At 49.2% G+C, this 15477-nt stretch overlaps 5 protein-coding genes across 5 annotated transcripts; 2 read left to right on the top strand and 3 right to left on the bottom strand.

The window, feature by feature from the left end:
• Positions 1-1565: 1565 nt before the first annotated feature.
• IAQ61_006319 (uncharacterized protein) lies at positions 1566-3827 on the bottom strand (the record flags this gene model as incomplete). Its single annotated transcript, XM_066097140.1, has 4 exons — positions 1566-3058; positions 3132-3390; positions 3594-3659; positions 3738-3827. Coding segments are annotated over 4 exons (1908 nt in total), but the record flags the coding sequence as incomplete, so codon positions are not given.
• Positions 3828-4695: 868 nt separating this feature from the next.
• IAQ61_006318 (uncharacterized protein) lies at positions 4696-5528 on the bottom strand (the record flags this gene model as incomplete). Its single annotated transcript, XM_066097139.1, has 3 exons — positions 4696-4874; positions 4932-5013; positions 5394-5528. Coding segments are annotated over 3 exons (396 nt in total), but the record flags the coding sequence as incomplete, so codon positions are not given.
• Positions 5529-6577: 1049 nt separating this feature from the next.
• Positions 6578-9468, top strand: IAQ61_006317 (uncharacterized protein; the record flags this gene model as incomplete). The annotated part of the gene is made up of 5 exons (XM_003837721.2): positions 6578-6833; positions 7015-7620; positions 7785-8113; positions 8253-8844; positions 8900-9468. The coding sequence occupies exons 2-5, from the start codon at positions 7551-7553 to the stop codon at positions 9466-9468; spliced, it is 1560 nt and encodes a 519-aa protein (XP_003837769.1). The 5' UTR covers positions 6578-6833; positions 7015-7550.
• Positions 9469-10046: 578 nt separating this feature from the next.
• IAQ61_006316 (uncharacterized protein) lies at positions 10047-12073 on the bottom strand (the record flags this gene model as incomplete). Its single annotated transcript, XM_066097138.1, has 6 exons — positions 10047-10170; positions 10201-10356; positions 10425-11216; positions 11279-11503; positions 11577-11869; positions 11996-12073. 6 exons carry the CDS (start codon positions 12071-12073, stop codon positions 10047-10049), a joined length of 1668 nt encoding a protein of 555 aa, XP_065952615.1.
• Positions 12074-12238: 165 nt separating this feature from the next.
• IAQ61_006315 (uncharacterized protein) lies at positions 12239-12991 on the top strand (the record flags this gene model as incomplete). The annotated part of the gene is made up of 1 exon (XM_066097137.1): positions 12239-12991. One exon carries the CDS (start codon positions 12239-12241, stop codon positions 12989-12991), a length of 753 nt encoding a protein of 250 aa, XP_065952614.1.
• Between the last annotated feature and the right edge of the window lie 2486 nt (positions 12992-15477).

Here is a 15477-nt window from a genome sequence, read left to right as displayed (position 1 = left end):
TTTGCCCCCTTGAAAGTAGACGCGCCCCAGAGTGTCATCGAGAGGGCCTGGTAATATGCACTTTGTGTTATGCACTGATCATGCTAGCATATTTCATTGCATCACAGAGCGTCCTTACGCATGTGGATTCCCGAAGTCAGTGTGCTGAAAAAGAGCACAGCGCGACACCCTGTTCTTGGAGCTTGCAAAAGAAGTATTCTACGACTGGTGAGACGAAGCGTATCCTGGCTAGGGGGCCAGCAACCGGCCAGAACGAACCTGGACTAAGAAGTGAACTGGGATGATGGCTTCCGGTGCTGGCCATAGAACGAGCTCTGTGCTTGCCCTATTGTGTTGATGTGACCGGATGCCCACCCAGAATTCTATTCCGCCTCCACTTCAGGAAAAAGCCTTGGTCTCTAGATAGGAGCTAGCACTTCACAGAGATCTGCTCAAAAGTGACCATGATGTAAATAAACATTGAACAACTTTCGTATACCACTGCAACATCAGTCTACTTGTAAGAAAATAGGTCGGCATCTTCTCAGACTTGAACCTTGTCCCTCCTCGTTAAGCAGTGATTATAGAATCGCACCATGGCCAAGGTCATCATTTGAACTGATTTGATGGAAAGTTGCCATCTGATGGAAGTGGTACGAGAAAGCTTATTATCCGATCGTCCGTGCAGTCATGGCTTCCTGGCCCCAAGGCTAAGTGCATAGCAATCAGCTCTATAAGGATACAGATGTAGGAGAACATGTGCGGCAACTAGCAGAGCTTCGACATGTGCTAACTAAAATCCCTGATCTGGCATATCAAAAACAGTATATGCTAGGAATAAAAGCTCGCCGTGTAGCACGGCGTGACAGTGTAGTCGTACATATTTTTGATTTATCTGTAAGCTGGACCGCCGAGTTACCACCTGACCAGACCTATCTTACATTTTTCCTATCTCTGTACGGATATTGGCCTCATTCAGGTATGGGTAGAAACCTTAGGTATTGCCGATGAATATCAGATCTCACGGCATGTGCCATATCTTTGCAAGTTCATCTCTTATCAGACGAGCACTTCGTATTGAGTAAAATGCCATCCATCATAGAGATGTATCCAGAAACGGCTGGCTCGACTCCTACTCGTCAAGGGGGGTGGGGTTGGCTTAGGCAGATTCGCATCTTTGTCTATCTGAACGCATCGCTGATCAGGCTTGCTTGGATACACTCTGACTTGTATCCTCACATGCATATAAAAGATCATTATAAACACGCCGAAAAACCAGCAACACCTGTTCAATGCTGTTCTAGGAGCATGAAAAGATATGTGAAGCTGATGGTAAGGGTGATGGAGTAAATTACCCGCCCAGCGGAGCATCCGACTATGCACGATACCGGTACCGTACCGGTACTAAAGCTAGTCTCAATGCGGTCAGTCATCAACAAAATCTCCCCGCGACGATTACCACTTAGGATCGATAGTTGCTTCCTCACAAAGGAACTCTTGGAATTTATTTACCCGCCACATACGTCCCATCCTTTCTACTAGAAAACTGCTAGAAACTCTTGAAATAATTCACATGTGCCACCTCTCTACTGCCTTCCCCTCTTCCCCTGCCCTACCCTCACACTCCTAGCCTTCCAACCCGAGCCCAAATACAAACTCGCAGTTGAGGCCAAAGAGCGCCGGCGATCGCGCAGCGGAGCAGAACCATTCTTCTTCCGTGAACACAGCGCTTGCAGGATAATCGGGGTTATGCGGGACGAAGGCGGATCAGTGGGTGGTGGAGAAGAGCGTGTGAAAGATATGGGATGTGAAGGTGGGATGACAAAGCTAGTTAAAGGAGGGACGGACTCTAGCTCCAGGAGCGGGGGCTGCATTTTAATTGGTATTACTTTCGAGCTGGTCGAGGTTGAGGTTGGAGCCGCAGAGGGTGTTGAAGTTGTGGTTGATGTGTTCGTGTCCTTGCTGTCAGTACCATTTGTTGCTACACAGCAGTGAGATGCAGAGCTTGGTGCGTCGTCGCAGATTTCCTCCATCACTACACTTAGAGGACTGGCAATGTGCGATGTTCCTTTCTTGCGGCGTTCGGAACTTGCGATGAGGGAGGTCCAGAATTCGGCGTCTTTGCTTGTTCTTGTTCGTGAAGTTGAAGTTGAATTTGATGTTGTTGTTGTTGTTGTTGTTCTTATGGTTTCGAGGGATGATGCGAGCAGGGTGGGCGAGACAACATTTTCCAAGGCTCGATTAAGCGTAGGCATGGAGTCTGCTTCTGCTTCTTGTGCTGAGGGCGAAGAGGAGTATGTGGTTGAGATTTCAGCGAGGTCAGTGCTAGGAAAAACGGATTCTACGGGCGTGCGAACTCCATATTTCTTGCCCCAGCGGCATTCCGAGGGGTAACTGCAATTATTCCAGCAGTCTTTGCGTCTTGACGCTTTGTGCTCGGGTGAATGATGACGGTTTTGTGATTTATTCTCCTCGCGAATATCACGTCGCCATCGGGTCCAGGCCTTCCATCCACTGTAGTCGAATTCACTTGCACATGCTCGATGTCTTTTCACTCTGCGCCCGCCACTTGGTTTCCGCCATGCTTTTACGGTTGTGGTGCCAGAGCAGAAAAGATGGCCATCGTCGAGACAGCGGCGGGTTGCAGCGAGAGGGTAAGAATGCGCACATTGGTGGCATGTCCATTGCCATGAAAGGGGACTTGCTGGTGGTGCGGCCACGTACTTTTTCGTGGTAGCCTGGGGTGGGCTACTGGGGTAACTACTCTCGTAGGAAGATAAAGAAGAGGAAGGTCTTCGAAGAGAACCGACTGGTGTAAGTGGTGTGCGTGGTGAAAACGGAGACGGTGGGATGGAAAGAAGAGAGGGTTTGAAAGGAGTGGGGGTAATGCGCAGAGGTGCGCGATTCGGGCGTGAGTTTGACATCTTGACGTGAGAGAGATTCTGGAGAAATAGTAAATCGAGGGATCGTAAGGCAAAGAGCCAGCTTTGCATAGAAGTCTGAAGAGACGATTGTTGTAAGTACACAAAATGCGAAGTCCGACGATCAAATGTCGTAGAGTATCTCGACAAGCAGCAGTCTGCGACCTTATTAGTTTACTCCCTACCTTTGACGTGATTCATCTTCCCACAGCCTCCATCACCAGCCCTCACTGATTCTTTCTTCACAACGCCAAGCAAAGTCGCCAAATCCAAATTCCGCCGTCATAAGGATAAAGCACATGACTTGGAACATCTTTGTTGGGCGGCCCGTCACATAGTACAACTCTTTGTCTAAACGGAGCTTCGAGCGCAACACATGAAAACCATGGAGCAGTCTCGAACACATAGTCATTGTCCACCATGTGGCTTGCTGGGCGTTCTGGAGTGCAGAAGGAACTCGCGGGAGGCTAGTGTACGTGCAGGAGTGCGTCTAAATTAGGATGAAGAATGGGCATCGAGATCGTGCAGGACCACGTGGGAGATCGTAGATTGTCGGCATGACGCTTTGATTCCTGCTTAATATTTGAGTTACGATGAGAGAGTTCTGGCTTATTGATCTATCTTGTAATCCACTGTGCACATCTTGTAGCATCGCTCTGTTTTGCCGCACTCTCGGTTCAATGAATCGGATACCTCTGGGTTGAGGAGTGGCAAGCTTTCAAGCAGGCGATGGACAAATTCTGCATACGCTTTCAGTACCTAGTACGGTAAAGGCTCCTCACATGACAGACTGACTACTTCGCCAGGCGTTGACTTCTTTTTAATCTATGAAAATACCTGTTTCCAAGCAAACTTCCAATAATGTGTAGCCGTGAGAAAGGAGAGACAAAGCAGGCGGTCGACCAGGGTTATCGCAATCCCCACGAACTAGGTAGGTATGTGCCTAAGCCCAAAGTAGATGTGACACGCTAACGCTACCGGTAGTCCCAAGAACACAGCCTCCACATCAACGCAAAAGTGAGTAGATACAGTAGATACACATACGCAGTCCGACGCTCAAGCAAGATGTTCCAAACTCATGTCACTTCAGATGAGCCCAACAGAGCTTGCCGGTATGCCAAGAAGAAAAAGGAGAAAAACATGTCTCCACACGAACCACACGCGTGGGACGACCCCCAGTCCGTCCCCCACACACCCACACCCGGCTATCGGTACCCGCCCTCCCTCGCGGGCTAGGTACATTTGATTCCGCAGAAAACGAGTCTAGCACACCACGCCTATTTTACACAAAGATAACAAAGCGCTTGATGTTTCTTGTTGATCGGCGACGTCGTTGATATCTTCCTACGCAAGTGGTAGGAAACGTAAATGGACTGATCTTACGCCCAGAGACTGCGTCGTGCCGCCTGCTTCCGCTCCTGGGTGCACGTTTTTCTGTGCTGTGCATGGGTGGGCATGTACATGGAGCAGTACATGTCTCAATGAAACTTCATCTCCACTTTCCGTCAGCAATACTAATAGCTAAGCATTGATATAGACAGCATGTAGTGAGATTGTCAGAGTAACGCCGCGTCTAAATCTTCCAACAGCTTTGAAGGCTGAAACGCATGTTCAAGTAATGACTGTGCGCGAATGGATCTGTTTTTAACTCGGATCTTTGTTCTCAACATATACAAGGTATCTTTTTTTGTTCTCTAGAAGCCCAAGCGACAAATGGAACATACGACACGTTATCCTACATTCTTCCACCAGGTCATAGCCTTGATACATTTTCTCACCACCTAATATTGGCCACCTAATGCCTCACATACCTAACAGCAACATAGTCAGAGCCAAGAAATGCACAGCGTCGTTGACGTTCAACAATGTACTCTTCCCTACTCTGCCTAGACGCTATGCACCATGCGCTATGTAGGTAGCTTCTAAACCCTGCATGCCACTCTTCCCCTTGCGCGATCAAGGATCGGGGTAGCGCTTACAGCCTTGCAGTACCCGCCCTGGATGCCCACTAAATGGATATAGAGTACCTACCCAATTGCAGCAACGATTCCATTCCCAGCAACCAGCTACTGTGTACATAGTGATAGCTACTGTAGATGGCGCGAACGGCTACCTACGGCAGGTAGGTAGATGTTCAGAAGGGTTTGCATTGTCGTGCTGACGTACAGATGTAAGCCCTACTGCATGTCACGCTCTCACGGGGGACCGGTCGTACTCTGTCTGTATACCTACGGTATAGGTAGGTAGCAGGTGTGTCAGGACATGTCAGGACACGTCAGGCTATGTCCATACTGCTACATGGTAGTTACCGTATTACAACCGATGGATTGCGGTTTCGAGGGATGGGTTTAGGGTTATGGCGACGTATAGGATCGGTACGGTTCAGTGCGGGGTATTTGGAAATGGGGACAGCGACGATTGTTGTATACATGCGTAGTATGTCAGTTTAGTGGGCCTGAAAATAACCAACCTTGCATACTGCCTATCTCACACTCTGCATAGTAAAACACTTGTAAATCTTCGAGTATTGAGGGGAATGTGCAGAGAAATATTACAGGATGGGGGATGTGAATACAAGAGAGACTTGCCCAGTATATCACCACAACTATTGCCATGATAGTGCTCTATCTGGTCCAAGATTTGTACTGTGCTTTTTATACAGCTTGCCCAACATCTTGTCTATTCACAACCTCGGATTTGCGTTTGCCATTCCTGCCAATGGGCAAGACATAGATATATAGTACCATGGCAAGATATGTTTTGGTGATGCTTGCCAAGAGATGGCCCGATATTTCTGGAAGCAATCCCGAAGGAGGGAATTTGTTGCAGCAGCAAGTCGGCTGGGGTGGGGCCATGTGGGCAGCGCTAGAGATCGCTACAGCCTTCTAGTGTCATATCGTGTACTGACACAATACCATAGTAGAGACGGATGTACTATTGTGCAATAGAGTGATATGGATCTCTCGCCTGACTTGGATGACTGCTCAGCCAGCACAAGACGAAGCCTACCGGATTCGTTGTCCCCTCCACTTGGAGATGGGCAATCTCGATCAAACCATGGCCAAACGCAAAAGACAGCGCTCTGGACAGCGTTGGTTTCGTGCGAGAGGGTAATAGGGCCGTAGGTGCAACAGACGACCGCTGACCCCTCCCTTGTGGCGGCCCAAGCTTTGCATGTTTCAAGACGGCGGTGTATTGACCACGCATTGCTGTGAACTCATGATACAAAGTGCGATTCAAAGCCACATCTGCGAGTATCGGAATGGAGAGAAGGAGAGAGCGACACGGGGGGGGGGAAGGGGCTGCCAACAGGTGAGCCAAGAAGGGGGACGCGGCGCGAGAAAAGGTTCCCCTTATCTATAGGACGAGGATATATATTTACAATAGAACATGGTCGAAGACATTGCCAATTTGATAAGGAGCTTCAGGCCCCAAGCTGGATGGTGAGAGTGAACTGTGTGATCGGATGGGGCCTCGGGCCACTCGAGACAATTGATGGGAGTCGGCCCTGTGCACGGCCAGGCCAAATGGGGCTAAGCGCCGCCACTCGAATAGGCGGGCGACTTTGTTGATTGGGCCGGGTCGGTAATCGGAGCTTCTGGAAGCGGCCTAGCCTTATCAGCAGCTCAACGGGGGAAGTTGCAATCCAATTGACAAACATCCCACACGCCAAGCTTCCCGCTCCCACACACACATTCACACATATTCACACATATTCACACACACACACACACACACACACATTCACGCTCACAGATACACATACTACAGATCCACACACACACACACACACACACAAGGCTGTATACCACCACTTCATCACCGCTGTCATCGTCGCTCATTACTTTTGCTTCTTGGACACAGCTTACTTGGGCACATGTCAAAGTCACGGCCCAATCAGTCGTCGCATCGGAGAGAGTCAAAGGCCCCGAGGTAGGTCCCCCCCCGCCGCCATGGGGGCATTGTACTCAGTGCACCACACACTATGCCTCGCCCGACCTGGTCGTTACTCAGACGCCCGCCGCCATGGCGCTCGCACCGTTGCCCCCTTATCTGTCTGTTACTTTACTCCCATGCTAAACAAAACTGACATGTCCGCGAACGGCGAGATAAGCCAGCGCCGGACAATGACGCACGCTGCCACCGCCTCCCGCCCCAACACCGCCAGCAGCAATCAATGGCAACAAAGCGCGCTCCCCCGTCTCCCATGCACTTTCATGGCAGTATCTTCTACCTAACAGTAGCTACTGTACCTACCTACATCTTCCTACTCTAGTAGCCGGGCTCTTAGCGAAAACCCCACGGGCCCCTCGCGTTTTGTGGCCTGTGGGACACATGTGCGCCTCGTTTACTTTGCCTCGACACTGGTTGGTGTTGGCCCGTGGACCAGGATAGATAAGAGTAGTACCAAAAAGCCCCAACCCATTGCCATAAAGCTCCCGGTAGAACTACCGTAATCTACACCTGGGTTGTCAATCTCATCCTGGTACTTACCGGTCCGTATATCTGACCCCCTTCGCTCTCTCTTTCTTTCTCTCCTGTGCGACAAAAAGTCTCGAGGGCCCCGTCTCTTCAAAGTCCTCCCCTTTACACTACCGACCCAGACGCCCGTCCCTACCCCCCTTCCAAATTGCTGGAAAATCGGCCACCATGTCGCATTCTTGGGTAGGCCCTCCGGCCCAATTCAATGGTACAGATGATATAACTGGCGGTGACTCTGGTAAGTACCATCCCATCTCTTGTCTATCACGACGCACGTGCCCAGCGTTACAATGCGAAACGGGCAACCTCGACGCCAGCTATAGGCGCATCGTGGGGAAGACACGACGACGACGAAGAGAAGGAGAACAAGAAGGAGAAATAAGCTGACTTGGACCCTCGCAGTCACCGAGAACTTGAACCAATGGTTTAATCCTGGTGACCAGGCCTTCATCATTGTAGCCTCGGCCATGGTGCTGGTCATGATTCCAGGCCTGGCCTTTCTCTACTCGGGTCTCGCCCGCAGAAAGTCGGCTCTCTCCTTGATCTGGGCTTGCATGTTCTCTGCCTCGGTCATCACCTTTCAATGGTACTTTTGGGGCTACTCACTCGCCTTCGGCCCATCGACGAATGGCTTCATTGGCAATCTCGACAAGTTTGGTCTCAAGGGCGTTCTCGCGCATCCCAGTCCAGGAAGCCCTCTGATTCCCGAGCTCCTATATGCCTTCTACCAGGTAGGCTCATCTCCACCACCCTTTCGAAATACGTCCTTGCCAAGCAATGCGAAGCAGCGAATAAACACCACAACACCACCACAAGCATGATATATTGTTACAAGTAATGGCTGTCAATCAGTGCTAATCTATTCTCCAGATGCAATTCTGTGCCGTCACGGCGGCCATCATCGTCGGTTGCGTTGCTGAGCGCGGTCGCTTGATTCCCATGATGGTCTTCATCTGGCTTTGGGCCACCATCGTATACTGCCCCGTCGCATACTGGGCATGGAACGCGAACGGGTGGTTCTTTGTGTGGGGCGGTCTGGATTACGCCGGTGGGGGTCCCGTCGAGATTGTCTCTGGATGCACCGCCCTGGCCTACTCGATGGTTCTCGGACGTCGTCAGGAAAAGATGATGCTCAACTTCCGTCCTCACAACGTTTCTTTGATCACGCTTGGAACCGTCTTCCTGTGGTTCGGATGGCTGGGCTTCAACGGTGGATCCGCTTTTGGTGCTAACCTTCGCGCCGTCATGGCCTGCTGGAACTCCAACCTCACAGCCATGTTCGCTGCCATGACCTGGGTTCTTCTCGATTGGCGCCTGGCGCGCAAGTGGTCCATGGTTGGCTGGTGTTCTGGTGTCATCTCTGGACTCGTGGCTGCCACACCCGCTTCCGGCTTCCTCCCCCCGTGGGCTAGCGTCATTCTTGGCATCACCACGGGTGTAATTGCCAATTTTGCTACCAAGAGTAAGCTGCATTGGTTCTTACATTATCCTCATCAGCCCATGCTAACAGCTTCTAGTCAAGTTCTGGATCAGGATTGACGACTCCCTCGATGTGTTCGCTGAGCACGGCGTCGCAGGAATGTGGGGTCTCTTCTTCAATGGCATCTTCGGCGCCGACTACATCATTGGCCTAGACGGCGTCAACAACGGTCTACCAGCCGGTGCCATTACTGGCGAAGCCGCAGCCATCTACAAGCAAATCGCCTACATTGTCGCCGTGACCGCCTACTCCTTCACCGTCAGTGCTATTCTCGCCTACGCCATCGACAAGATCCCTGGCCTCAAACTCCGCGCCTCGGAAGAGGCAGAACTCCTCGGTATGGACGACGACCAGCTCGGCGAATTCGCATACGATTATGTAGAGGTGCGTCGCGATTACCTTGCCTGGACCCCGGCAAAGGGCGAGCCCATTGATGGCGAACACTCTGTTCCTCAAGGTGACCGCCACGGTATCCCGCAACATAGCCAGATGCTCGAGGGCAAGGCGCCAAGCGAAAATGGCTCTGGAAACGAGCACACTGGTATTGGTGGAGATCGCCATGCAGTCGCCATGGGTGGTGAGCATGAGAAGCAATCACCTGTGTAAAAGAAAGGAGAGTGTGAAGCATTACCTGTCGTTTCGAAGTCAAGCTTTTGCTGATTCAATTTTTTTTCCTGCATTATTGGGTGGAGCACGCCTTGTGCCTGTACTCTTGTCTCTGGACTATCGTGTCCTTTGCAAAACCTTATTTCGAGATACCACTACTGGGCAAACCATTTTTTTTTTCAATTTAGGCAATGTCACGTAGTTAACTACTTCAGCCCGCGTTTAATGAGATGAAAGATGCATGAAAAATATGGTTCATGCCACTGTTTTTTGCCTATCACTTTTTTACAGCTTAAGACCATCCTGTGTAGGGCTTTCCCCCTCAGCGTCCTCATCATTTCTGTATTCCTGCTTTTTGATAGACATTCTAAATATGACTGCGGATTGAGTCAAGCAAGAGGTTTTGTTCCCATATTATCTTGGCCTAATAGAAGAGGATTTTGTTGTAGGCAATTACCATGTCTAATACTGTACTGTGCGGCTGACTACATGAAGTGAATCCATTTTCCGTTCAGCAGAGGTGGGGCTGTTCGAAAGCCTTCGGATAGGTATTTGGGCATTAGAATTTTTTGCCGTGGTCAGTTTCTGCGTAAAGTAGGGCAGCCTTCGAGGAAGTCAAATTGCAGCTGTGTGGTGGTGATGGGTAGTGGTGGTGGTTCAATGTGTGTTGTCCCCTGATGCCGTAGGTAACTGTCAATGCCCCTATACCTGCTAATATCACACGTCACTTACCGCCCAACAGACAAAACCTTCACCATAAGAGCCGGCTTTTCCCAAAGAGTAAAAACTTTTTGTCCATCCATCCAATCGTCCTGCTCATCTACGAGCTTGAGATCAAAATGGAACAGGACTTTTGCCAGAATAAGGCGCATCTCAGCGTATGCCAGACTACGACATCCATCCCGTCAGCATGCTCAAAAGCCAACACGGCAAAGATACCATGGAAATCGGCTTACTTCTTGCCCAAGCAATTCCTCGGCCCAAAACTAAACGGATTCCACACCTCCCGCCTATCCTCTGCGTATCGCTCATCGCCCAGCCACCGCTCAGGCACATAGCAATCTGGATCCCTGAAGTTTCGCGACGAGTGGTGAGTCGCGTGTTGACTCACATATACAGATGCACCTGCTGCCACATAGTATCCGGAGATATAATCGCCGCCTGCGGGCACCACGCGTGGCAAGCCCGTTGGCACGGGCGGATAGACACGCAGACTCTCCTGCAGACAGGCAATCATGTACTCGAGCCCATTCACCGCTTCCACGGTGATGTCGCTTGCCTTTATAAACCGGGTGCGGACTTCGCGCACGAGTTTGGCATAGGCGGCGGGGTTGCGCAGAAGCAGAAATGTAGCGCCGCTGAGGGTGGTGGCGGTGGTTTCACTGCCGGCTAACAGCAGCGTAGTCGCCGTGCTGTCCATTTCCCCGCGACTGAGCTGCTGCGTCTCCTTGTCTTGGTTCTTGAGGATGAAGTTGAAGAAGTCGTTGCGGTTCGGATCGAGGCCTTTGTCTAGTCTGGCGCCGACTTGGGCGCGCGCGAGGTGGAAGAATTTGATGCGCGCGGCAACGGTCGAGGGCTTGGTGCTAAGGAGGGCAGACAGCTTGTCGTATAGTGCTAGGATGGGGAATCTTGCGCGCGTTGAGAGGATGCCCGAGGCTTTTATGAATGAGTGTACAAGGCTGATCCAGGTGTGATCGTTTGAATCGCGGAGGCAGTTGAGGGGGACGCCGAAGGCGAGGTCGGTGATGCTGGGGAGGTGTTGGTTCGTGTAGTGAATAAGCTATGAGGTACAAGGTGTATTGTAACTTACATGTCAAAGGTGGAGAAGTTGTACCAGCGCATAATGTCAACGGTTTTACCTTGATTGGCATGCTCATCGAGGCGTTGGATCAGTAGGTCGACGTAACTCTGTATCAAGGGCTCTTGCGAACGCAGTGCCTTGTCACTGAATGCATGGGACACATTTCTGCGTATCCGAGAGTGAGCTTCTTCACCAGCAGTGATGATCGAAGCCACCTGGTTCGGCTGCTTTGGACTGTCCCCTCATACATTAGCATCTGCTACGCTGACATCATACCTCCTGTATAACAAGACAAAAAAGTACATACAACCATGTGTGATCCTTCAAGTATGGACCTGTGTTCTTGTATTTACCTGTCCGGAATCCATAGATGTCGGGCCATGCCGTCTCCGCTGAGATGAAGGAAATCTCGTTTGGAGCGACTCGTACTGCGTCTCCGTATTTTTCATGCTGTGCTCGGATCCAGGGAATGATAGTGCCAATGCGCATGCGAAATGCAATCGGTAAGCCAGAAGCACGTGAGGAGAGTGGACCAGGGATGTGCTTTAATGGGTGGAAGAAGATGTTGTAAACTGCGGTCCGGAGTAGGTATAGGAGTGACTTTGGGGTGTCAGTGTTGATTGATTAGAAATTCCAAGGGCACGATGCCTTGACGATTTGAACTGATGTCGGGACTGAGAAGGAGTTTTCCAGGCCAGTCTCATCCTTAATCCAAACATAACTTACAAACGCAACAAAACTCGCAGCGGACACTGCCATACCTCTCAGACTCAAGATGCGAAAATCAACTGCTAATGAAGACATCTTGATTATCCCTTTTGCAAACAACTCAGGCAAGCTCAGCTAAGTAAATCTGTAATGTGTCGCAAGCTGTTCCGTTTTGTTTTGCTTTCTCTCCTTCGCTTCTTTATATGGCCCAGCACATGCACCCCTGACCATAGTCGAGAAGGATTGACATCACCTCGCAGAATGCGTTCGTCCGATTCGATGATCATGCATATAATGTCAGGCATTGCGCCATACCACATGGTGACCTACGGTGACCTACTTACAGAACCACCGTATATAGTACGTCACTTCCTAGACCCTACAGCAACAGAGCATCAGCAAACTAGCACTCTGCAGCCCTCGATCCAACACTCAGAGAGACCAATCACTCTTTCGATACTCTATGTAATACGCAGACTCGCAAAAGACGCAAAACCTACTGTGCAAAGTCGCGTCGCCTGTGCACAACCTTTACCCCGCAAACAAATACCATACCCTCATCTCAATCCTGTATTATCAACTTCCATATCCTCTGACACATGCATAATATGCAGACACATCATCATGCACAATACAATCCAGTCACCACCCTCCGACGCTCCATCTGCAGACAGCCCCAGTGTCCCAGTCAACATGCATCTACCAAAACACTCCCCAAATACTTTACCGGTACCGGACACCAACACCCCAAGTCACAATCCCATACCCATAATCACCAAACCAATCTCCCCATACCACGTACTTATTGACCCGCGCTCCCAAATCACCCATACAAACCCCCCAAAATCTACACTAAGAATAACGCATGCAAGGCTGCAAACCAACATACTCTCGGCCGAGCAAGCCAAGCCTCGGCCGAACCCGCCCGTGTGGCCATGCGGACAAGCGCCGGCCCGCTCAATGTACGTATGTCGTGCAGTATCGTCGCTAATGTATTGTACAAAGCTTTGCTAGCGTACTGCGGGGCATAGCTCCTTGGGGTTGGGAGCAGGCGGTGGAGTTACATGGAATCATGTTGCCGTTGCCTTGATTATTGCCCGAGGGGAAGAGCGGTTAGACGAATGGAGGGTCGGAGGGTGAATGCGGATAGTGGGAGTGTACATGGGAAAAAGAGCAGGAAGCGAAGAGGGTTCGTCGGAGGTTTAGGTACTTAGTGGGGAACTGGGGTAGGGTGTTGCCTTTGTGCGTACCTTATAGATGATGAGGGGTGAAATTTGAAAGATCTGTACATATATGGCGATGGTTTTAGACTCTGTTTGGAGTCTGTTAGTGAATTCTTCTGTCTTGCTGTCTCCTATCCATTCGCATCAATATGTCGAATTGGTGGTATTGCGATCACATGGGTGTACATTTAGTACGTTCGTGCAGGCCTGACGCAATAAAGGTTGGATCGATGGCGGTAACAACTTGTACGACCAGCTATAGCATCTATGCCATAGACACGAGATAATACATGGTTCGGGATCATGTGCCTTGGCCTAAACTTTCGCATTCGTGACATGGACGTTTGGAATCGCCGAGACGCGGGCGCAATGGCACAAGATCGAGCCACTACTCCCACAACGGCCATTTACATACCATCAGTAACTTCAGAAAGCAGTCCAAAAGAATTGAAGAAATTCGATAATCCTCACTCCTCCACTCCTTACCCCGGCCATACTTTTATTGTTTCGGTCATATGCGAACGGACTCGTCATGACGTTCCTAAACAGCAGCATCATACCTGACAAATCGAGTGGACTGGGTGTATAAAGATGGAGATACATTGAGAAGAAAGGATCATTAGGATTCCAGGACCCCAGGACCCAGCGTCTGCGACATACTCAGAGGACAAGAAATGCTGCAAGGCATTGGTGTGATGAAAAAAAAAACACTAATAGGAAATATATACATCAAAGGCTAGAGGGTAGTTATATGTTTGGCATGAGGTTGATAGCAGCCTCCTTCCTCTAGGTGTGGAGTTGTGCAAGATAGGCAATGCGAATTTAAACGAGAGGCTAGGTGGAGAGAAAGCCAAAACTTGTGAGAGACGTCAAGAGCGACAACAATATTCTATACTAGTTTAGTACTGTTTTGTAATTTTCACGAAAGATGGCCACATTGTATACATAAATGGTGTTAGTAACAGGCTTGTATTGAAAAAGACGGCATAAAGCGGAACATTTTCTATAGAAGCCTAAGACTATAAACTCCCCTGATGGCTCTGACGATGGCGTTCGCGAATCATGAACACCACTACATTCATGGTATGACAGGACTCATGCATGCCAGATGGTGTAAGCTGCAACCATCACTGATAGTAGCAATCTCGCCACACGAGGACCAAATCTACATGATTTGAATGCCGCTCCGTGCGCTATAGCTATATTAGCTGCTTTATATTCTTGTTGTATATTTGCCATTTACACTATTAGGAGAAGCTGTTGCTAGGCGCTTAAGATGCCTAGCCGTCAGATATCAGGAAAATGGCGCATTAATGGGGCGCATGTCATCGAAGACGCTGGTCTGACCCATATTAAGCTCTACTCACTACGGTACAAAACTGGTTTACAGTAGCCATATTTATCTAAAGTAGACTAAGAAGTGGTTTAGGTAGAAGAAGTAAACCTAAATAGGGTTTATTATACTATATATTCTATAAAAGTAAACTACTTTTATTTCTACTTCTATTAATCTACTAGTATTACGTAGTAATACCTAGTTTCCTACTATTTAAGTATTTTACCCCTCCTTTCTTTAATCTTCTTCACCACCTCCACTACCTATACTACTACCACCTCCTCCACCACCTCTACTATCACCTCTACCACTACCTCTACCACTACCTCTATCACTACCTCCTATTAGTAGAAATATTATAACTTATTATTATGTTATATATGCGTATAGCGTGAAGCTAATCTTTTCTACCCCTTTTAGTCTTAGTTAGGTATTATAGTATATAATAGAAATAAAACTACTTTTTATACTTAATTTAAACCTCTACTATAAAAGTAAACTACTACTTTAAACCTATTTATAGGTATACATAAGGTTAGTTTACACCTATATAGTAAACCCCTAGCGTACTATTCTACAGTAAACAATTTTTTACCGTAGTAACTCCCAGTCCATAGGCAAGGCGTTTCCTAACAAGGTGGATTTGGGTGACGTTAAAGGTCATCGCGATCAACTTCAGGTCTTTCTGCGGTAAGCATAGTTAAGAGAAGTACTAGGTACGGACAAAGCCATGTAAAACTTAGCAGTGTTGCTACGCGCTATATGTCAACAGTTGAATCCCATGCTGCAAACAACACCTCTGGGCCGCGGTAAAATTCAATTGGAAAAGGCTTCTGTGAAATGTTCCTGTCCGGGATCGCCGAGATTACTACTGGTCGCCTTAGAGTGCATCCTGATCCTGGGGAGAGCCTGTGAGAGCTGTAGATCATGCAAAGATTGTT

Source organism: Plenodomus lingam (genome assembly GCF_022343315.1).
Source record: "Plenodomus lingam strain CAN1 chromosome Unknown contig_26, whole genome shotgun sequence".
Classification (NCBI taxonomy): Eukaryota; Fungi; Ascomycota; class Dothideomycetes; order Pleosporales; family Leptosphaeriaceae; genus Plenodomus; species Plenodomus lingam.
The sequence above is the reverse complement of the archived record's forward strand: the minus strand, read 5'-3'. Positions and strand labels throughout refer to the sequence as shown.